The sequence below is a fragment of the Sander lucioperca genome, chromosome 22 (genome assembly GCF_008315115.2).
Source record: "Sander lucioperca isolate FBNREF2018 chromosome 22, SLUC_FBN_1.2, whole genome shotgun sequence".
Lineage (NCBI taxonomy): Eukaryota > Metazoa > Chordata > Actinopteri > Perciformes > Percidae > Sander > Sander lucioperca.
In genome coordinates this window covers 22,697,994-22,721,400 of record NC_050194.1, presented here as the reverse complement: position 1 = coordinate 22,721,400, position 23,407 = coordinate 22,697,994, and the positions used below count along the sequence as shown (strand labels likewise).

The following is a 23,407-nucleotide window of genomic DNA, read 5'->3' as shown; positions in this document are numbered from 1 at the left end:
ATATGCACAGAGACAATAAACCAGCCTATAAAAATACAATTTGAAAAATGTTCCAAATAAGAGCTGAAAAAGCTTAAAAGGAAGCCTGGTAGAGACAACATTTAAGGAGGATATGACAAGCCTATTCTTTGCTCTTATCTAGAAACAAAAACTGAGAAAAAATATGGGAAACCAACACCTGATGTGAAGAAAAATAGTAATTCAAAGTATGATTCCCCATGCAAGTTTGTTCTTAGAGCTATCACTAGAGGTAGAAAATGTTTATTTTTTTTGTAATTTGGGTGCACAGGCCCTTTGAAACACAAACGGTTTAGGGACAACACACTACAATCAATGTGTACTTAAGCATTTCAATGAGGAGAACCTTGAGGTACCTGGCATAAAGGCACTGCTCTCCACTGGGGTAGCTGAAGCTCTGCTTATGGCTACAGGACTGGCTGGGGTCGGATCCCGGGCTCTGCGGTTCCTTCTTGATAGTGACTGGAGGGCTGTGAAATGCCACCGCTACATGAGACAGTAAACAGAAAAAACAGAGATGAGGGTTTGCACACACACAGCGGGCTATGTATATTCTTTTCCTCATACAGCCCTGCCCCGATACTACTGTCGTTAAGCTCAAATACAAAAGCAAATACTTCTGTCTGCACAGGAATCTCTTTTACGTGCCAGCCAAAATGCTTAAGAGACGGTCGGCTGCAAAACACAGGGCAGCAGACACAGGGCAGCAGACACGTATAAACACACACTTACATACACACTGTGGAGAACAGGCACGCAAAAACACACACACACACACACACACACGCTCACACACGACCGCATTCCAGCAGTCATTTGGAAGCTCAAAGTGTCCTCGCCCACTTTTCTTCACTCTTCCAGACACAACAGCAGCCAAAACTTCCTCTGTCAAAGTCAAGCTTAAAGCTAAACAACTCTACGGGCCAGAGAGATGTCTATGGATTGATAAAAGCAAATGTCACACCTCTGTTAGAACAGCATAAACTAATTATGTGTCTCTGCATTCTTTCCTATTGGTATCCAGATGTTGGCCATCGCTTGTAAGCTTTGCTATTCGCCTTTGAGTAAAGAGGGTAACAGGGATAACCTGATAATGCCACGTATACCCTCAAAGTCCAAAATATTAAGCAACATTTCTGCAATTTAATTGTTCCCCAAAGGCATCCATTCAATCTCCAGCACACCAAACTGTCTATCAAGCTGGACTGCTGGAGGGGACCTTTGCCTTGATGGCCACAAAAACCACCCAAAGTGGAGCTTCAAACTGTGCCGAGGGCTTGTGTTTATTATGTGAGGGGAGGTTTTCACCCAGAGAACTGTACAGGATGTTTTTCTGGTCCCGACAGGGTAAACAGCAGCAGCTGTGCACTTCCAGCTGGGGAGGCCTGTATTTATGTGTGTGTGTGTGTGTGTGTGTGTGTGTGTATGTGTGCATTTGTGTGTGTATTAGTAATCTCGGCTAGTCTGTATCCATGTGCATGCTTGTGAATGTGTGTGTGTGTGTATGCTTAAATGTGTATCTAAGTGTGTGTGTGTGTGTGTGTGTGTGTGTGTGTGCAGTGGGTGTGGAGCTGACGGAGCAGGCCACACTGAAAGCTCAGCCCAGGTAATTACATACGGTCGTTCATTCACAAAAAAGGAGGAGAAATGTCTGGCTGACTAAATAAGGCCAGAGACGACTACTTCACTAAGGCTAGAGATAGAAAGTGAAAAGACAAAGGAAGAAAAAGGAGGAAAAATGGAGTGAACAAAAAGTGACATAAACTACAAACAGCCTTGAGGATCTGCTGTCATGCTCAGGATTTAAACGTTAATATTTGAAAGAGTTTCATTTAGTTCTGACTTGATGAGTGGATCAACAAAAAGTTAAATTAAATTTTGACAATCTATTAATCGTTTAAGTAATTTATAAAAAGGTAAAAATGCACTGTCAACTGGTTCCTGCTTCTCGAATGCAAAGATGTATTGTTTAAATAATTGTAACGGTCGGTTAGTCGGACAAAACAAGCAAATACAAGACGTCACTTGGGGTTCTGGGATGTTTTGCTCTGCATTTTTTAGAATTTTCTGATCATTTATAGACTCAACATTTAATTGACTAATCAAAAAAATAAAAAATGAAAAGTGATATGGAAAATAATTGTTAGCTGCAGCCCTAGTTTTTTGTTGTTGTTTTTTTTAAATTGGTATCCAAAATGAGAGTGAGCAAGTAGTGATCAAACAGCTTAGGTGGGTTATCATTCATGAACACCTACATAATGTTGTGTGCTAAAAAAGGTTTTTAAATTTAAAGATCCTTATGGTACGTCTTTCACTTCGAACATGCATTAAAATGATAAACTGAGTCTAACTATCAAAACAGCACTACTCCTCATCATAACATTCCTATTTCTAGTCTGTACTCACTCTCCCATGGCAGGCAAGCAGGTGAGGAAGTGTTGGCTTTAGCGGAGGATCAACAGGATTAGAGAGCATTTACCCAGATTTCCCAGACAGACGCGATGGGATTCCAGCCTCCTCTAAGTCTCCGACAGCTCGTCTGCTAGTACACAGAGGGTGGCACATGACTGCCGCTTTAATAATACGAGTGTGTTCGTCTATTGACATTCCCCCCCTTTCTCTACCATGGTCATGAACTGCAAACAGTCCTCAGAGAGTGTACACTCATGGTGCAGCCAAGTAGAGCCACTAATGCGATTGGCAGAAATATTTCCCTTGATGTGGCTCTCGGTTTATGAGGATGTTCCATTTCAAACAGTCCTTACTGGGAACAGCGTCGGCTGTGTGTTGAGGGGTCTGTGTATGTGTGTTTGAGCTATTTGTGTGTGACCTTTCTGGATTATTAATTAATTTGGTAAATGAGCATCAGACAGCTTTTTGTGTTTGTGTATTTGTCTGTGATTGTAATTGCTGTCTGTTGCATCGCTTGCGTTTCCAATTAGATAGAGATGGTTGATGTTCCGATTCAGCAGTAGGAATTAGTAGGAACTAAAGAGAAAATAAAATAACTCAAGTCAACATACTTCTGAAATGCCTTATGATTTTGATTAATAAACAAATCTGAAAAAACTTGGGATTCTACAGCCATGCTAGCAGCTCTTTGAGGCTGTCGGCATGCTAATATGTCCCCAATGACGATTCTTACATGCTGATGTTTACCAACTATAAAGTTAACCATGTTCACTGTAGTACAGCTGAGGCTGATGGGACTGTCATTGCAAGCATTGGGTCATAAACAAAGTTTAACAAATAAAACGTACCTGATGGTAACGCTAGATAAAAGTCAGGAGACTTTCTGTTCAAAGAATAGACCTTAAATAAAAAAAATAAAAAAACTATCTACAAACTATCTGGCATTTCACAGTAAATCTCCCTGCTAAAGTTTATAAGGTGGTGGCAGTCTTGTAAACGGATCCAGGGAGAGTTATGTTCTTCAGGTTCCCATCCCTTCCTGCATTTATTTGGGGCAATATGACCTCCTCTAACTCCTTTGTTAAATGTTACATCACCCTTTCACAGAGATCCTCATATTTCATAGGTTATTTTCTACACCGTGTCAGGGAGGGTTGGTTCATAAGCTTAAGCACAGAGTGTGAAGGACCGCAAGTGTTTGGAAGTGAAAAGACAGACACAGTACACAATAACTGTTGTCTTTTAAAACAGACAATTTTGAGATAACGCAGAAAGGTATATGTAAGTACTTATGCGTGGGCCTGGGCATGCACGCTCCTGTAGATGAATGTCTGTACTTTCTCCTTCAGCATTGGGCGGAGCGTGGCAGATTCCCAGCACCTCCTAAACTGATAAGGTCAAAGGCTTCTTCCTCACTCCAAACTTGTCTTATCACCTCCTTCCTTATTTTGAGGTATTCTTTTCCGTCTCCCATTCACTCCCTATTATGAGCGCTACGTATAGCGATGACCCACAGCTTAAGGCAGGGTGGAGATGGACTTTTACATATGTAAATGTTGGCTCTTAGAGGGGGAGGATGCAGGGTGAAAGGTGATGGTCATGGTTGAGTGCTTTAGGAAGTAGAGGGATCATTACATAGGTGGGGGCTCATTCAACAGACATCCACCACAAACAAATCGCAGGGATGGCAGCCCCCCGCACACACACACACATACTCTTCTCTACACAATGGGCCCCTCAGCTGAGCCATACGGCGGTAGTGTGAACAAGTTGGGAAACACTGTTGGATTCCTAGAAATCACAAATGGAGCTAACGGAGAGATGAACTAGAACAGCAGTTCGCACATAAATAATGGTGGTGGTGATACAATAAGATTACAATATTACAAATTTGATTTCTGTACTTTGAAAATGTTGACACTTTTTGTAAGAACCTAGATGGTATTGAAAGAGACTAGGGCTGAAACGATTCCTTGAGTAACTCGACTAATTCGATTACTAAAAATCCTCGATGCAAAATGATTTGCCTCGAAGCTTCGTTTAATTAATGTTACCAACGTTGTATCGCTGACGGTGTTCCCGCACAGAGGATTATTACTGTCGCACACCGGGCTGACGCTGCTTGCGACACATGCCATGAAGACCCGACAAAAGTAAATCACAGAGTCGTACGGACGATGAAACTACACCAAACACAACAACTACCAAAAACAATCAAAGAAAATACGTAGTGGTGACCACAATTTGATGTAAAGAGCCGACTTGTTGACTATCCCTTCGGAAAAACAGCTGACTGTTGCGCACCATTTTCTCTCACTCTCTCTCTCTCCCTTCACGGAGAAACAGCGGATCAACGATCTACTAGCATAAGTGTAACAGAGCTGTGTGACATTGTAATCAAATATATAAATGAAAATAGGTTGAGTATAACTAATATTTACATATAGGCCTATATATGGAAATTAAACCAAACTATTGTATATTATTGCTCTTCAATAAAACAAAAGTATTTCTTAACCGATTAATCGATGGAATAATCGGTAGAATACTCAATTACTAAAATAATCGATAGCTGCAGCCCTAAAAGAGACAAAACCAGGGAATTAAACTCTTGTGTATAGCAGTCAAAACATTTTAATATCACTTGTGAATTAGCCGTTTCAAGCAGTGTGACAAGACCTCACTATGAACCCCCCTATCTTATTTTAGACAGAGTATTTCCTACCAAATAAAGGCTCTTGTGTAGGGAAATCCAATATGAAGACAGCAGTGGATCTGGAGAGTCTTACATTGGATGTTTATGTGCGACATGTCCAAGTCTTAAGCCTCTGGAAGTCTGCAGCACATGACAGCCTCGCTCACAATAACACATTGGACATCAGCCCCAGTGTCAAACAGGGTGACTGGATCTCTAGCTAAACCAAAGAACATGTGAGCGTAACGTAAATATACACTTAATGGGTCCAATCATAAAAATAACATTCAAGTCGTACTCTTACAGGAACTATCTCAGTGCTATCTGGAGATCTGGTTCTTATCTCACATAATATGCATTGCACATGTGCAGTACAAGCGGCACAAGATCTCAGTATGCTGTACAGCAAAGATGTGACGAGATCTCATCTCGTCCCCATTAGTGCTGCAATTAATAAAATGCAGAAGAGGAGAAAACAGCATCTGTCTTCACAAAAATCATCTGTTGAGTGTTTGACGCTAATTTATTTGTGCTTAAGAACGTAATCAATGTGAAACAATAGTAAAAAAAAAACTATTTCTCTCTTGTCTACTGTAAAATGACAAATTCAAGTACAAAACATTTGGTCTCAACTACTGCCAGAAAACGCTTAGTTATGTTGTAATCTTGGTTCTCTGAGTGAAAAGACTCTCTCTCCACCATACATATGGAATAAGTAACAGTGTAACTGTTAGTTATACATATGAGAAGCAAGTCATTTGAGTTTATGGCAAAACCTTTCAGTGCTCTGTTTTCATTTTATGACTTTCGATTGAATAAAGGACTATTTTTCCAGTCTTATTTATTCATTGAAGTTTTCTGTAAAATAGTGTTAAAATCTCGTCTCGATCTCGTGAACCCAATCTCGTGTCTCGTCTTGTGAGCTGGGTGTCTCGTCACACCCCTACTGTACAGACACTTAAAGAAAGCTGGAGACGTGTAACAGGCTACACCTGGTACTCTCACTCTTGCCAATTGATCCCTAATGTGGTGACAGATCAATAGTAACAAGGGTGCCAATTATGCCACAATGGTTTCAAATGTTAAAAAGGAAGCTAACGATTCAAATGGCATTAATTGCTAGCTGAATACATGGCTCTGTTGTGGTGAGATGGAGGCGCAATAGGGAAAAGCAACAGTGTAATTTAAAAAGTATTTGACTGTCAACACATGCATTATAAGTAGAGATGGTCCGATACCATTTTTTTTTCTTCCCGATACCGATTCTGATACCTGAACTTGCGTATCGGCCGATACCGAGTACTGATCCGATACCAGTGTGTTATATATTTCATTATGTTTTAACAACTGTATACTACTATCCCTGTATGGATGTGATATGATTTCTATCTTTGTTGTCAGTCTGGCTCAGGTTAAACTCTTTGTGAAACATGAACAAACAAACAATGAACGTCACAGAACTTTCTTTATTATCCAGTTTGACAGTCAGTTATAACGGAAAAAGAACATAAAAGAACTACTTTAACGTAGATTTTCTTTAGGGCTTTATTATGTGGTATTGGATCGGTGCATAAACTCCAGTACTTCCCGATACTGATACCAGGGTTTTAGGCAGTATCAGGAGGCGATACTGATACTGGTATCGGAACATCTCTAATTATAAGTTAGATATAACCTATACTTTAAAGGTAATTTTGAAGGTTCTGCACACAGCTTTCTCAGACCAAGTTGGGGGAAATTTCTCAGTTTCTAGCTTTGTTTTTTTTATTGCACTAAACGTTTAGATGATAATAAAAAGCTGACAGCACAGTATCACATTTTCTGAGCTTGTTTATGCTAACTACACAAAAAACGCACAAAGAGAAAAACTCAAAAGGTCTAAAGCTTTGGACATTTATAGGATACTTGGTGAAATAAAAATGTGGGTTTTCATACTGTAGATAGTAACAGTAACGTTACGCCGCTTTAAGCATTAATATCATTTCTATGGGTGAATAATATAAGAAGTATACCCAGTACAGTTGTCATAAAGGGCGAAATTAGTCAGAGACCAAAACCATTTTTTGTACCAGGGTGTAATGTTTTTTTCTGCTGAGAAGTTGGGATTTTTTAACATGGGAGTATATGGGGTTTCTTTTGCATGAACATTCAAAAGCATCTTTTTCTAGTCTTTATGGTCAGAATGGTCTTATGGTAATATCATGGGTCTCACTCTGGAGCAAGATGGCGTCGGCAGAGACGCATCTCACAAACCGGAAGCGGTATCTGCTAAGCTAGGCTACTTTTTAGCAAGACAAGTTGCTGCTTATTCTCCTTCACGATACTCCCTTGTCAGTGGTGTTTTAGGTAAAAAGAACTGGTGAGGCAACCGCTACGTTACACCAAAACATTACACAATTGCCCACACAGTTCAACACAGGTGATAATTCGAATGAGCAGCACATACCTGTTCTCAACTTCCTGTGCGTTACTGCTTAAGTCCCCGTTTGTATGTGTTTGGGTAACGTTTGCCGAAGAAGTCCAACTTTACCACGTTTTTCTGCTGCTTTCATGTTTGGTAACCCTCTCAGAAAAATGTTTGAGATCCTTAACGGCACCATCCCCTCCGAATAACAAACGCGGGAAGCTAGCTAAACAAATAAAAAAATAAAAGTGTCTTCTCTGACAAACTAGCAGTGAGCTAATTTGTCGTCGAGTGCCACTCCACGTTAAATCGGATTCATTTTTACAAACGGTTTAGTTTATAACAATATCCCTTGGCTGGTGAGCACCGATGTGTTTAATCTCAAGTTTTTCTTCCTAAAACAGACTTTAAATGTGTACTGTAGGAGATAATTCACGTCGTTCGTGGTGGGCGCAGTTGCTGTCAATGAGCATATGACAACAACAGTACGTGGCTAGCAGCCAATCAGCCCCACCTGGCATCATGTTTGGTTTGTGCCATCCGCTTTCATTGGCAAAGGCTTCGGGTATGCGCATTTTAGTTTTCCCACACTTGACATTGCGTCGTTCTCCACCTCTCCAGGTAAGTGCATCTAAAACACCATAAAACTATTATATTAAGCCTCTGAACTTTAATTGTAGACCAATGATAAATAACAGCAGCAAATTATGTTTTTTTTAATATCATGCATTAATCTAGAATTATATCCATTTCTAAAACCATAGCTTAGGCCTACTTTTTATATTGTCAGATAGGGCTTTACCTCACATATACACAAACTAAGGAATTAGAAAGCATGAATACCATTATACATATTATGTTTAGTATAACAAATCAAAAAGTCAGATTCTGTTGTTTACTCTATTTTGATCAAATAGTATTATGTGTTTTGGCTTTGTAGGTTCAGTGGAAACATTTAGAGCAAGAGGGAGTAAGAGAGGGAAGGGAAGCGAGGCTTAACAATATGATCCAGACCGTTTCAACTGCAGAGTGTATCCAGTCATTCCACTGATGCATGGAAACATGTGCTGGACATGTGTGTGTGCTTCTCAGGTCACTGCACAATCAGGAAGACAGAAAGATAGAGAGCCTGACCAGCACTGACAAACTCATCCTCATCTCTGAGAACCAACAAGCCCAAGAGTGGCTTCAGTATCTGTCTGCTCAGGGAGCCCAGGAGTGTTGGATCCATTAGTGTCTGCTCTATCTGATTTACAGGTCATCCTCTCTCATCTGATAATGGTTCAGGCTCCTTGAATATTTAACGAATGGTTGTCAGATACCTGCCAAACAAGCCTAACGAGATTGATGGAAAGTACAATGGTATTAGCGAGACAGATGATTGGCCGGGACAGCAGCACCGCGGCCCTTCTCACAAATGGGATTTTTGTTTTTTATTGGCTGTTAAAGCGGTTTTTGGTGCATCATGTTGTGTTGGCTAACAGGATGTAGATCTGAATGACACCAATCATGGGAAAGGCAGTAGCCCAGTAAATTTTTTTTGCAAACATCAAAGTTTCACTTCCCTTTTATCAACTGGAAATATATTGCAGTATTTATCTGAAGTGATAGGAATGTTCTTGTTTTAACAAGTACGCTCAGATTTTTTCCCCTCACAATAACCTCTGCACTTTTAGCTTTGAGTATTTTAGCTTTGAACTCGTTATCAATCAGCACTGGTGTGGGATATCAGCCATGGACAATTAATCCTGATTTACTCTTTGTATAGTGCTGTAGATAATTGCTTTGTGCTATCCAGAAAAGATGGATACTCGGCCTAAGCAAGAATGTGATGGAGGAGAATATAAAAAACGGATTATGGCGGCAGGACAATAGAATTCTTTTGAGTACAAATGAGAGTTCACAGTATATTTACACAACCCTGACATTGTAAAAGAAGAAAATATCATGATAAAGTTAATATTAACTTAATTTTTCCATGGTCTTGGTAGAATCAAGGGATCACAATTTGAATCGGTAAATGTTCTGACATCTCACGTTTTCCCTATTGTCCACTTCACTTTCAATTGTGCCGCGTTGGCTTTTTATAAATGGCCATTGACCAGTCATAAATCGCACTGCTCCATTGCTGTTTGGTAGACCCGATACAATACATCCCTGTCCCGAGACATGTGCAGCGAGAGGGACATCTCGTCACAGGCGAGGGGTGGATGTAATTAATCTGGCACAATATTGACTCCTCACTCTCAATCCCTCAGCCCCCAATATAGCTGTCCCCTCTTAATGTTTAATGTAGCGATCGATCCACCCCCACACTGTTACTGAAATGATATAATGAGCTCCCACTGCCCACCAGGGTATCATGGATATAAGGGAGGGGTGTGTGTGTGTGTGTGTGTGTGTGTGTGTGAGTGTGGTGATGACACAGTAGTAGATTTATTCAGATGGCAGTGTAGTAGTCGAGTCACCAACTGTCGAGTCCAAATCAAGTTTCGAGTCCCCACATAAGTAGTCTATATCCTTCGCATTCCACTTCGGGGATTGCTCTGGTGCTACGTGTTTTGAGCAGGCGTTTCAAGGCGAAATCTGGCTTATCAGAGGAAGATAACACACACAGAAAGGCCCGGACACCTTGCTTGGAATTATCAGCGCACATGCCACATCCACAGTTCTTCCTGCTTTTCTTGCAAACCCCCACACCCCACACCCCACACCCTCCCTTTCAGCCTCTCTCAGTTTCTTGATCAGGATCTCGACCGTAATTCTTGACGGCACGTTTGACCCGCTCTTACCACTCTCCTTCCCCTATCTGCCTTCATGCTGATTTATCTGTGCTTTATCTTTATCAAGTCATCAATCAACCCCCTCCATCTCCTCTTACTCCTCTCCTGGATCAGCGAGGATCGATACGGCCGTACGCTGGCTCTCAGCTCGCTCTACACACCTACTGCTCTGTGTCAGCAGGTTACTACAAGGTCCACGCTCTGCAGCCACCTCCTCCACTCATGTGCAGTGTGTGTTGTGTGTGTGTTGGATTGTCAGGCATATGAAAGTGGGGAAACAGAGTGAGATCCGAGTATCAATTCTGGCCAAGAAAGGAAAGCAAGAAAAGCTCCTGAAGGATAACTGCGCTTTGTTACAACTTGGGTTTTATTTTCATAGTTTTGTCCATAAGTTTGAAGGGTTATGACAACACTGTACTCACAAAAGTAACTGCTAAGATCTGGGAACATGGTGGCATTGCTATAACAAAGTCAGATGGGGCAAGAAACAGGATTTAGGTTTACGGTTGGGGTTGAAATCAACTAGAACGAGGTGGAAAGCCTGTCACCGTAGAGAAGGGGGAGACAACATCATGGTTCAAATGGGGATAACAACAGATACTTTGAAACAGTCTTTGCTCGAAGGTATTCATGGTGTTGCACGTATGAAAAGTTGTGTGAAATCTGAACAAAAGTTCAAATCAGCTGAGAACGCCTTTGCACACCTGCCAGTGTTTTTTGTTGTTGAGTCATTTTCGGAAAGGTGTCGCAATAATCCCTCAATGGGATCCCTCAGTGTGTGCACAAGTACGGTAAATCTAGAAACTAGAAAGCCTGTCTATGAACTGTTTTCTCTTCCAAATAAGTTTGTCTAACCTTGGGGCTTGTTTACAACCTCTCTGACCTTTCTTGCCCTGTCTGACTACTTTTTACCAAAGTCGCCACATTTCCAGTTCTCACTTATATGATGGCCACAACTAGACTAAAACCCACTGGGATTATACTTCAACAGGCAAAATGTCCAAACTGGACTTTATCCCTGACATGTATGAATGATTGCACTCCCAGAATCTTATTATTAATGATTGCTCCAATTTCAACTACTGTTATTTTTATGGCCTCGCCCCTTCTCTTTCACAGCATCTGTTCCCCTCTTTGGTCTGTGCTCGCCTTCGAAAGAGAAAACATTCCAGCTGCAGAAAGCACTGAGCTGTCCTGTTGGAATGAACACCCCAACACAGACATAGAAATGCACATGCTCGCACATGAGCATTGCAGGGATGTACTAACACACACACATACACTCTCTCTTTTCCTTGCACACACACCTCCTCTCACTCTCGTGTAATAAAACACACACTGCCGTCCATTCACAAAGCTATGCTGCTGACACTCGGGCTGTGCTGCCTGGCTCAAATCCCTGCGGCCCCCTGGCTTTGACAGGACTGTTCTGAATCAACACGCAGAAGTACAGCTTTTACTTCCCCAGTGGAAGCTGTTAAACGCCTATTACCCTACATGCCTGGCCTTTACAATCCTATTTTCATTGGATTTGATTGACTAAAGATGACCAAATAATGTTGTTTACTAGCAGTGACCTTTGGATGACTTTAGTGTCTTTTTTTTTTTAGGATCCCAACCTGAAAACCCACAAGATGTAAAGTGCAAATAAAAGCATGGATCTTATAGATAAAACCCGGAAAAAAGCTTAGCTCTTGAAAGTTGAAAGCTGACAGAAAAGTAGGCCTGCACCTCTCATAGTTGTTAGTGGTGGAATAACGTCCCCCAAAGTCATGAATGAAGGTTCACTCCCCTTAACTCAATGTGCTGCCTCAGCCAGTCTTTTACAACCAACCCATTCATAAAACTGCAGGGCTGAAGTTTGTGTGTGTGTGTGTGTGTGTGTGTGTGTGTGTGTGTGTGTGTGTGTGTGTGTGTGTGTGTGTGTGTGTGTGTGTCAGGCCAAGTGTGTTTATGTGTGCGCAGAGTAAGTGGATAAGAGGCTGTCAAAAGAAATCATCTGTTCACGTAAGAGAGAAATCAAACATTGTATTCATAAGCAAAACAAAACGCAGCAACAAACACAGACATGGAAGAAGCCTCCTCTGCCCAGAGCGAGCGAGTGAGCGGTATCCATGCATATCTGGCAGGCACCTGGCTGTTTTTGAGCACTTTGTTGCATAGCAGCTGTATTTTGGAAAGTGGAGAACACAGGGCTGCATGTTTCTCTTTTGGGGAGAGAGGGAGTTGGAGAGGGAGGGGCTCAATTCGCCCATCGCCCCATGCTTCAAATAGGGCCTGATTGGGCCAGTTCTGATCCAGAAAAACAACCCAAACAAGAGGAAGGCTGTGAATTCATGACAAAGCAGAACACACAGAGCCAGAGAGACACACTGCTGGGAGGATTTGGACAGAGCTGGGTTACTGGAACTTTTCTTTTCTGTTTTTGATTATTATATATCATTTAAGTCCACATTACCTGGTTCTACAGTCTCAATTGTGATAAGTTTCTTTTAACTTATGTGATAGTGAACTGAATATCTTTGGGTTTTGGGCAGACAAAACAAGCCATTTCAAGATACCACCTTGGACTTTAGGACTGTGATCAATCAAGAAATTAATTTAGCAGCCCCACTGCATCATATACTGTAATAAAAGATAATATTGCAAACAAACCAACACAAAGACTATTTAATATGATAAGATGAGATGTAGTTTATCAATTGAATGAAGAAAGAGGCAGATTTTAAAGTTTGGTTTGTTCTTCTTTGTTCTTCTCTACTTCCTCTCCCCTGTTCTCTCCTCTCTTTTCTAGCTTTCTCTCCTTTGCTAAACTTGCTTTCTGAAAAGCACTGTAACGGCATTCTATAGCCACAACTTCCTATATAATTACTGCAAGGTACAAAACTAAACAATCGTCCCACACAGCTCTGAAATCGCTGGATTAGTTCACATCTTGGAACACTCAATGTGTGTGTAGAGAGAGACAGAGAGAGAGGTAGAGGGAAAGGGGAGGGGAGGGGGGAGCGTACAGATTTTTAAATTCGACTTTAGTTTGTACAGACACAGGAAGGGAGGGAGGGGTTTGGAGTATCCACTTGGAGAGGAGGGGGTGTCAGGGGGGGGGCTTTTTTTATGAATGAAGACCGAGAGAGAGAAGCGGAGGACTGAGAGAGAGAGAGAGAGAGAGAGAGAGAGAGAGGGGAGAAAGGCACACTTCCTCTTACGCACACAGGGAAGAAAATTTATGAATGGGTCACATCTCTTGAGCTGCTCCAAGTGTAAACAACATACTTGGACAAAGAAGAACGAGCTCTCAGCGCAGGCAGTGCCTCGGTAAACCCTCCAACGCTGGCCTTTTAGTGTTTTTAACACAAAAAGTAAACATGTTCAAACTATTTTTAATTAAGTATCTGCACCATTAATTTGACTGACACCTCCATGTGGTTCTTCCCCGCAGGCAGTAAACAGACAAAGGAATCAGTTCAGCAGCCTAGCGTCAGGCGAAGGAGAACCCCTGAAGGTGCTGTCAGCGCCCGAAAATGAAACATGAGTCCTTAGCTCCTCTTGATGAACACAAGATTAAAATCACATCCTTCTTTTTACGGCTTCTATGCAGGGCCAATCACATTAGTTCAATGAAAAAAAAAAAATTGCCGCGCTGTTATCACCAATGGCTCAATTACCTTTAAACACACACACACACACACACACAGGCAGGTCAGCAAGTACATAAAAGTTGCATGTTTGCATAACCTTCTCTTAATAGCAGCCTGCAGACAGAGCACGCTTGTTAGCTGTGAACTGAGGGAGAATGGACCAGATGAGATAGATTTACCAGATGTGCAGGTATTGCACAATGCCTCCTTTGCCCCCCCCCCCCCCTCCCCTCCTCTTTCCCCAATCTAGCATTCCAACATGTCCCAGTGTTTTTGCCTCTCTTCTTTTGCTGTTTCTCTGGCTCCCTCTTTCCGTCTCTCCCCTCTCCGTCAACACCACACCCATGTAGGTAACTACCTGACTCGGTAAACAACAATGTTTAATTTTACCAGGGCGCCGTTTTCAATGCAAGCCTCAATTATATTCCGGTCACCTGGGATTAGGGCTTTGCTTTTATGCTCTTTTTTTTATGTGCTAGAGTTTCCAAAACAGGTGAGTCACCTGTTTAAAAAAAAAAGAAGTACGCCAGACACTGAGAATGCCTTTCAGCTAAGCATGGGAAAAGATGAGCCTTTTTATGCTTTTAATAGACCACATGCAGGATCTAGAACAAACAAAAAGATGATTATATTTATAGTTGCTTGTCAGCTTCAATTTTCCATAAATCAAAGCTGAATAGAGTTGCTCGAAGTGGACTCTGCGGCTATTGACTGTGACCAGCAGGGACACTGTCTGTCAACACGGGAGTGTCTCTGCCGCGTATAAGAGAGCTGCCTGTCAAACTGAAGCCCCTGTGACCCTGCAAATCATACCCTGGTAAACCGTTGGCAAAGGCCTGACAGCTGATTGGCTGACAGGTCAGGGGGTTAAGTAGACATGACCCCTGCGTGCCCTGGGGTTCATCTGCACTTCCTGCACTGCATTGTTGGCCAACAGACAGCGACAATGTTGCACAGGGCATGTGTCACTGAGGGGCTAAGCAGTTGTGACTTGGAGCTGGTTAAATCAGATGATGTTTACACACAAAAGACACATGGGTTAGGGCTAGGGGAAGTGACTTTGACTGGGACTGAAAGGTTTCAGTTTTGCTTTGGGCGTGAGATTATTCCTGACTTAGTTCCAGTTATCTCACTAACCATTTCATGCCAACTGCTATAATTATTATGAATCATATTTCTGTATATCTGTATCTGTGTCTCTGTGTCCCAACGGCAGATGGCCGTCCACCAAGAGCCTGGTTCTGCCTGAGGTTTCTGCCTGTTTAAAGGAAGTTTTTCCTCGCCACCGTTTTCCTTGTTTAAAGAAGGTTTTTCCCAGCTTGTCCAAATGTTTGCTCCTGGGGGGAATTTTTGGGTCTCTGTAAATTACAGAGTGTGGCCTAGACCTACTCTATCTGTAAAGTGTCCGGAGATAACTTCTGTTTCGACACTATAAATAAATTAAATTTAATTGAAAATGTAGTGTCATTGCTAAAGATGGAGAAGCCCGTACTGCATTGAATGGGACAGAAAAAACTGTTTGTAGAGCAACGCGTACTCCCACCCAGATCCTGAATCGCCATTGTTAAGACAACAAGAAAGGGAAACTCATTCAAATAGCCGCTCAGTTGTGCAGCCCAGGAATTTGCTTTTCCATTTTACACCTTCCGATGTGCACAAAGGGCCATCTTTGTACCTGGGCCCTGAATAATATTTTACTGGTTTCCTGGGCCGTACCCATTCAGCTTTTCAAAGGCATGCAAATGGATGACGGCAGCACATAATGTCGGCATCCAAATTTACTTCATGAGACTGGCTCATTAGGCCTTCTGTTTCTGCAAAGCTTTGTCTGTCAAAGAGATTACTGTAACATCAGCGAGTGACAGTATCCCCACCTAAGCCTCTGGCGGTTTCACAGCCCAAATTTGACCACTGGTTTCGTCCTCACTTTCTCATGACATGCATACTTTATCTGGAATTTATAAGGGCAGGCCGACTGGCCAAATCTGAAAGATGGGTGAGACTGTCCATGCACAGCTCTGTATGTTGCACAGAACAATGCATGATTGAATAAACAATAAAAAGAAGATATGATCTGTGCAATATGTAGTTCAAAAAACTAATTTGGGTGAATGGAGACATACATTCAGAGGACACAGAAATTGAAAGTACTCACAGTTCTCAGAATGGAAATCAGGAACAAACTGCTCGTCACTGTCTGGAACCTGAGCTGAAATTAGAAAAAGAGAGACCATAAATTTAATAACATTATTATTATATTTTGAACAAAATCTGACCTTTCTCCGTCTCTCCTTTCTCCCTCATTCTGTCTTACTTGTTCTCTTCCTTGAAATCTGAGTCAGAGCCAGGCTGGGCTTCATTCAGGCAACCTTCACTTCATGAGTTTTGCAGCATGTCAACACTTTGCTCGTCTCATAGATCAATACACAAGAACATGGAGCTCCTGAATGGCAAGATGTTAACCTGCCGACCTGGTTTTACTTTGACTTAAGCTGAGAGATTTCTGCCAATTAAAAACAGACACGTTGGCCATAACCACAGGTGTTGGGTGGCCTTTATGTATGGAGACCCAAAGTGTTCATTATGTGATAAATAATCAAAAATAAAACCATGAAATTGTGAAATAATTCAATGTGTTTTTAAAGCTCAGCTTATTACAAATTGTTATTTCGTCCTTATTCTTTTCAGAAGTTTATTGCAGGTCGTTTAATACAGCATTTTTATTCCAAAAAGTCCTTTTTCCAAAGTCTTTCCATTTTTTCCCAATCACCATTTTATTCCACAATGCCACTTTTTAATCACAAAATCTTTGTCCGTGAATTAAGACAAAAAGCACAATGCGACAAAGCGTCAAGTTGATATCCAATCAGTAGAAAGGTAGTAATAAGTAATGAGGTAAGTAATTTCCCCCCATCTCCAATAATAGATCTTATTTGAGGCATGCAACAAAGTTATTGACTACTCAAATCAGTCAGACATCTGTACACCAACGGTCAAGATTCTTTCTATTTCCATTGTAGAAATCCAGACAGACTAAACAGGCTGTTCTGGATGAACAAGTGAGGAAGTCTGTCAAGCGGTCTGACGAATCAGCTATTCAGATTCACCTTGTCCCAAAGTGTTGGGGGCTCTGTCTAACAATCTAAAGGTAGTCTGGATTTCATCTGCTGTGTACATGAGGAATCGCTCTTACAGTCAAACTAGAAGAGAGAAAGAGAACAAGGAAACCAGACTAAAACCAAGAAGAGAAGTAGGGCAGTTAAACAAGAGCAAGTTAAGGTTAAAGGTCTTCTTAGATAAGCTGTAAATGTGTGTGTTTTATACAGCTACACTTAAGTCCCTTTTACACATGCTCTGCAACCCTGAACTTATCTAGACATTACCCCAAGGAGCTGTATGTGAGAACGCAAATGTCTGAATCATTTGGACTGAACATTAAACTAACTTTACCCTGCCAGCACAAAAATCTGTGTAATGTTGGAGTGATTTCATGTGTGAATAGAGCAGATCTTTGTCCAGTGATTCACAGCGAGCGTATGGGCGTGTTATTGGCGTTGCTATCATGTGGCTGGCATAAAACCAAAAGAATACAAACATCTGAGGGGAAAGAAGAAGGGTGATTTACACAAAGATGCCAACAAAAATGTCTAAATGTAGAGACAATGAGATCTGGGAAGATCTGTCGGTAAGGGCCGACGCCTAAATCGTCAGACAAATTCATGGAACGGCATGAGACTCGGTTGTTAATGACCAAATTACGAACCAGCTACGTGACCGTGGTGGAATCGGCGTCATGTCCTGCCTCCTGCAAGCTCTTTGTAGACACCACCGCTCGCCTAAACCAAACAAAAGTTTTTCTAGTAAGTGAGAACGTGTCTAAGACGGACAACCTCTTTACATCTTTGGCAACTTTGTACAATGCCCGAACTTGATACGTTGGGCATTGACCGGAATTCATATGAGAAATTGGCTTAAGAATTGATCACACTACAGTTGATATATTTCAGTGGCCCCGATGAGACACTCTCTTATAATGAAGCTCATCTAGGATCAGTGATGCCAAGCCCAGGTGCAGCAGAGCTAGATAGACACTATTGTGCAGCTCTTTTAGGAATTCAAACCCATTCACAATTGTCCCTTTGGAGCTTTGAACATTGAGTCACACAAACAGATTAGAAAAGCCAAAATCATTTGACTGCCAACACCCTAGCAGGGGTGAGGAGGTCAAATTCACCCAGTTGTGTTTGCCTTCCCATGAATTAATGATCTAGCCCTAAATGTAGAGCAGAACCAGGCCTAGCAACCTTTTAATCTGGCACCAATCCAGCTCCACAAGTTTCTAGGCTTTTTAAAGTGTTTCCATTGCTTGGGCTTCACACTTACGTCATAGTGCTGGTAGGGAAAACTTGATGGCTATCATTAAATATCATGAACTCAATCAGGGGCGTAATGGGCTACAAAACAAAGCGGTACCATGTTGCGGGTACTTTAGCACCACTTGCTCACTAGAAATGGACAAAAGGCCATAAATAATAGAATATCCATGTAGATTTATCTCTGTATTTTCTCCCTAAATGTACAGTATTGGAGGATCCACCATGACTCTGCACCAAGGGATGTGATTGTAACCTAACCCAACACCACCATTCAACCTCAACAGTCTCTTCTCTCTCACTCCATCCACCCTTTTCAGACATTAATACACAACACAGAAACCAAAACTCAAGAGAGAGAGAGAGAGCAACAGAGACAGAGGGCAAAAAGAGGAAATAAGAAATTCAAATCCACTTTCTTGTCGTCACACTCCTCCTTCCTGTACAGAGGAAACCGGATGATGCCGTTTTGTAGCATGTTCAGATAAATGACATCGATTTCTTATACGACGCTGCATCCTGTGGCTTACTATACCATAATAATATTACCCCCTTTTAACTTTTCAGTCTGTCGCCCTCAGGGGGGAGAAATAAAGCTGCTGTATGAGACAGAGCAGCGGCCAATATTTAGTTCTGCAGATCCAACAATCAATCATAGCCATAGTTTCAACATGTCCAAAACGGAACATGCTGGACCTCATAAAGAGGCAGGAGAAAAGAAACACGGATGATGAGCATCAGACATTATCGTAACCCCGGTGTGTGCATTTGTGTCTGTGCACTTTCCTGTGTGTGTGCACGAGGGCTTGTATCTGATTTGTTTCCAGGAACACCTCGTCAGGGGCATTGAGATGCAAGTCAGCACAAGAAGGAAAGTGTGTTTATGCGAGCACAGACGCATGCTCTCCTCGATGCTTCCAGGCACCTTGAATGACTTTTTTTTTTCTCTCAATGGGAGATCCTGGGAGGAGCTAAAGCAGCTTCAGTCATATAAACCTAAAGGCCAAAAAGAGACAAGATGTGACAAGCTCCTGAACTCTTGCCATTCAGTACTTCACCCTTTCTGTCTCTCTCTTGCTTCCGCTCTCCTTTGGCAAAAAAAAAAAAAAAAAAAAAAAAACTCCCTCCAGCTACCCAGCTTTTACAATCTTGGTGAATCCCTCACAACTGCAATCAGTCATGATAAGGTCTTTAATTAATGCAACAGGAAAGAAGAGGTCTTAGCCGGGGAAGCTGAAAACAAGCCAGTACTTAGGGTTAAATAACACTTTGATAAAGTTACACTTCCATCATTCTGTCCTGCTGTTTTTGCCTCTGTGACTCAACAATAAGCTCCCACCCAATTTGTACATAAAATAACGTGTCCTTTTCAAGGGACGGTTCACCAAAATTACAAAAAACATTGTTTGTTGATCTTACGGGTTTCTCGCCATATGGATAGTTTAGGTTTTATTTGCTCAGGTTTTGAGATATCTGTCTCTGGGATTTTTGCTGCCACCTTAATACAATGGTGGTGAATGTAATTTGGTGCTTTTACCTATTAAACAAGCTGGTATCTCAGCCTGGGCAAATAAAAACAAAATAGGTAAGTGAGAAAAGCCGAACCTTTAGTGGTGGCCCTTTACAGTGAAATCTGTGAATACAAATAGGCTCCAACTTTGAAGCGACACCCATTGTTGCAGTTTTATGGGCTCTGGCTCTGGTCTTTGTCTACATGAGACGCTGGTGTGAAGTGAACTTGCTGGTTTTTGACGCTGCATGAGAAAAGGTGAGAAAGCGAACGTGGATACAGCATTGTTTCCCATGAACAGTAGCAGGCTGGGGAGTGGGCTCTATTTAAGTGTTGTGTCTTCAGGCCAGACACAACCGCTTCCACAGATGAAATGTCAGTTGTTCCTCTCACATAAATCATACATAGATACATTAGAAATGTGCAATGACTAATGAAATGTGGGTGATTAGATCTGCCCCACTTCCCTTTAGTTTGCTGATCTGCTGTATACTGTGTATGACTCAAAGTCTATACTGTTCTACCTTTTTAAGGTGACATATTTCTCATAAATATGAGAAATGTCTTGAAATTCTGCTGTATAATCTATTCATGAGAGTAGCATTTACAGAATATACAATTTGTCATAACTTTAAGATTTCCTCCAGACATCCCGATGTAGGTCATTTCATATCTCGATAACGATATATATCCCAATGTTTTCTAGTAATTCAATGAATTAATACTCTGTATGAAATAACCATATGGTAAAGCCTATTTTTGTATTCTCCTGTGTGAATTAAATACTTTACAAATAAAAAGTACTGAGTATTTTCAAATTTTATTAAGAACTGTATGTGAATGTAAAGAGTCGGCCAAATGACGTAAATATTGCTGTAACGCAGTTTGTCACATAACTGAGCCCTAATAAAAAGTAAAATAATTTGTGTCTGATATGGGTTTTCCACAAAAAGTTCAATTACTTAGTTACAAATTCTTAATATTTCATCTAAAACTTAACCACAAGAACAAAGACATCCAATACTCCACTGAAAAGTCAACTTTCAGTGTTTGTGCACTGGAGGCTCCAACTTTCCACATCACACTCTTATAAATTGCATATTGGACAGTGATTGGTTTTGGTTGTGATTTTACAAAAATGCATGTACACGTACGCTTTAAAAGATTTCAGGTGAGCACCGAGAAACTTTCATTCTTTAGCAGATCAAAGTTTAGCCTTTAGGTTCAAAACTCGGCACATACACTTCATTCTGCTCAATGAAGCTCGAACATCCAAGTGACAAAAAACTACTTTAAACAGGATTTATCAGGTTGATGTGGTAAATGTCAAAAAATGAGTGGCATTTCCCTTTAAACCTCCACATCAAAGCACATCAAAGCAACTGACACAACAAAATTCTCACCTCGTGATGCAGTTCTCATTTTTACTTGCAGCTTTTTGCACATTTAGACCCACTGTCCTGCACAATGACTCACAGCTTGTGTTGTTTTCCCTCTCTTGACATACAGTATAATTACTCTATTAAAGCTTACATCATCATTGCAATTATTAAGTCTACTAGCTGACAATTGCCTCTGGCTGGGCCTCATTTCATTGCTATGTGCCTTTGAGTGATACAAGCCAAATAGCCTGTTTGTTTGCATTGGCTGCTGGGCTGGCACGCATACTACATGCCAACATGGCCAAAATAGGACATGCTCAAAGCTAATAATGTCCCGTCTGTGTTCTCTCTGGCCTCGGTTTTTTGTGTGTGTGTGTCGTACGGTTTATGAGCATGTGTGTTGCATCAGACAATTTGGGACGACAGCTAAGGAGGTGATCTTTTTCAACAAAGCCAAAGTTTTATGAAAGCATTTAAAAGTGCATTAATAAGACTTTGTTGTAACACTGTTGGACTGACAGAAAACCTAAAAGCAATGAGAGTCCATGGTAATAAAATACTTTTTTGATGAAGATAAGCAGCATAAATGTATAATCCCTTAAGATTTAAATAAATTAGAAAGGAATGTATTTTGTTGTAATTTTAGCTCTCTGTGATCACCAATCTTTCCAGATAGACACATCATCAAAGCACACAAGTCATTAATGTGAAATCATCACAGGAAAGTAAATTAAGAGCCTGCAGGCAAATCTCACCTTCTGTGAGCCATGTCTCTTGGAGTTGGCTTAAATCCTGGAAGAGGTCTGAACAGAAAGATAAAAAAAAAAAGAAAGAAAAAATAATAATCAGCACACTGCAGAATGACAAGCCAACCACTATTTGTCTTCTTCTCGTGTTTTTTTGTTTTTAAATGCAGTAACTAACCCTCAGACTGACATTGCCTGGGGTTAATAGACCATGATGTCAACATGTGTCATGTAAAGAGATCAGAGGCCAAAAATTGTGGACTTCCACTATACTTTACCTTCCGATTCCTGAGGGGGTAATTCTGTGTCCATGTATTTCCTTTTTGCTGCCATCAACAGTCTATTTAGGGGCCCATTTCCATGCGTCTTCTGCAAAACCCATAGATGTTAACAGAGACGTGAGAAACAGACACAAACAGGGCACATCAGTGTCAAAATACCATGTTTAATGTGGCATGTGTAAAGTCAAGCCATTTGGACACATTTGATAAAAAAATAAATAACAAGAAGTCATTATTATTATAATCAGTAATTTGTAATGAGCTACAAATAAGAGTCTACTGCAGCTATAGGTGAACATGAAGCTCCCCAGAAAACAACACATTTCTCAGTTGTGGAGGCAATCTGGAAAAAAACAAACGCGCTGTTTGTTTCTGAAGAAAGTGACCATTTGGCACACATTGACACGTTCTTCAACCAAAGTATCCCACAAAAGAAACCCGCTGATAAACATCCCTAAATGCAATACTTGCTATGTTTTTAGTTTGTGAAGATTTTGTGTTAGTTTTATACGGAGTGAGTAGTTTTCTATCGCGCGCACACAGCTGCTTCAGCCAAAACTCGTGCAGACGCGAGAAGTGGAGAGCGAGAGAGAGAGCGATAAAGCCCGGTAGCCGACTCATTACAACAAAAACACGCAAAGTAAGCATTAAAGTAACAGAAAGAATGCATCCATACGTACATTTGCTAAAGTGTAAGGCACTTGCTGGTCCAAATATCCATCCATCTTATAATCCATCCGTTAACCGTTTGTGGTCATTTAGGCTGAGTTGAGTGAGATCCACGCAGCCAGCAGAGAGAGGAGGGAGCGCTGCTTGTGAATGGAGCTGCGTGGAGGCTGCATGCATAATGAGCTCCATTCACAAAAAATGCCGAGGGGAAGTGATGGCGAGTGATTACCCAGCGGGCTGCTGCCCTCTTTACAAATCTCTTTTTTGTGTGTGTGACAGACAGCTCGTCACATCACATATAAGTTTAAGGTAAAGGTAATTTTATACCTCAAGCAGCTCTTTCTCCACGTTTTTTTTTTTTTTTTGCAGAGTAGTTCACTTTTATTTTGTTTATTTGTGTTTTAATTGGCGCTTTTCTGATTTAAAAACATGTCGGGAGGGTCATAAAGCGTGTATGAATTATGAGAGTTATTTAGGCTGTTTCTCGGGCTTTTCG

At 41.2% G+C, this 23,407-nt stretch overlaps 1 protein-coding gene across 4 annotated transcripts in view; it reads right to left on the bottom strand.

The window, feature by feature from the left end:
• Positions 1–23,189, bottom strand: part of etv4 (ETS variant transcription factor 4) — a 33,549-nt gene extending 10,360 nt beyond the window's left edge. The window contains exons 1-5 of one of the 4 annotated variants that reach the window (XM_031314850.2): positions 22,923–23,189; positions 22,240–22,330; positions 21,971–22,018; positions 16,106–16,159; positions 375–504 (exon numbers count right to left, since the gene is read on the bottom strand). In XM_031314850.2, coding sequence (XP_031170710.1) covers positions 375–504; positions 16,106–16,159; positions 21,971–22,018; positions 22,240–22,330; positions 22,923–22,979 — 380 coding nt within the window. In that variant the 5' untranslated portion in view covers positions 22,980–23,189. Of the gene's footprint in view, positions 1–374; positions 505–2,424; positions 2,544–7,571; positions 7,980–16,105; positions 16,160–21,970; positions 22,019–22,239; positions 22,331–22,922 lie in introns of those variants that run through there. The other 3 variants (XM_031314851.2, XM_031314853.2, XM_031314854.1) reach the window with 3 other exon arrangements.
• Between the last annotated feature and the right edge of the window lie 218 nt (positions 23,190–23,407).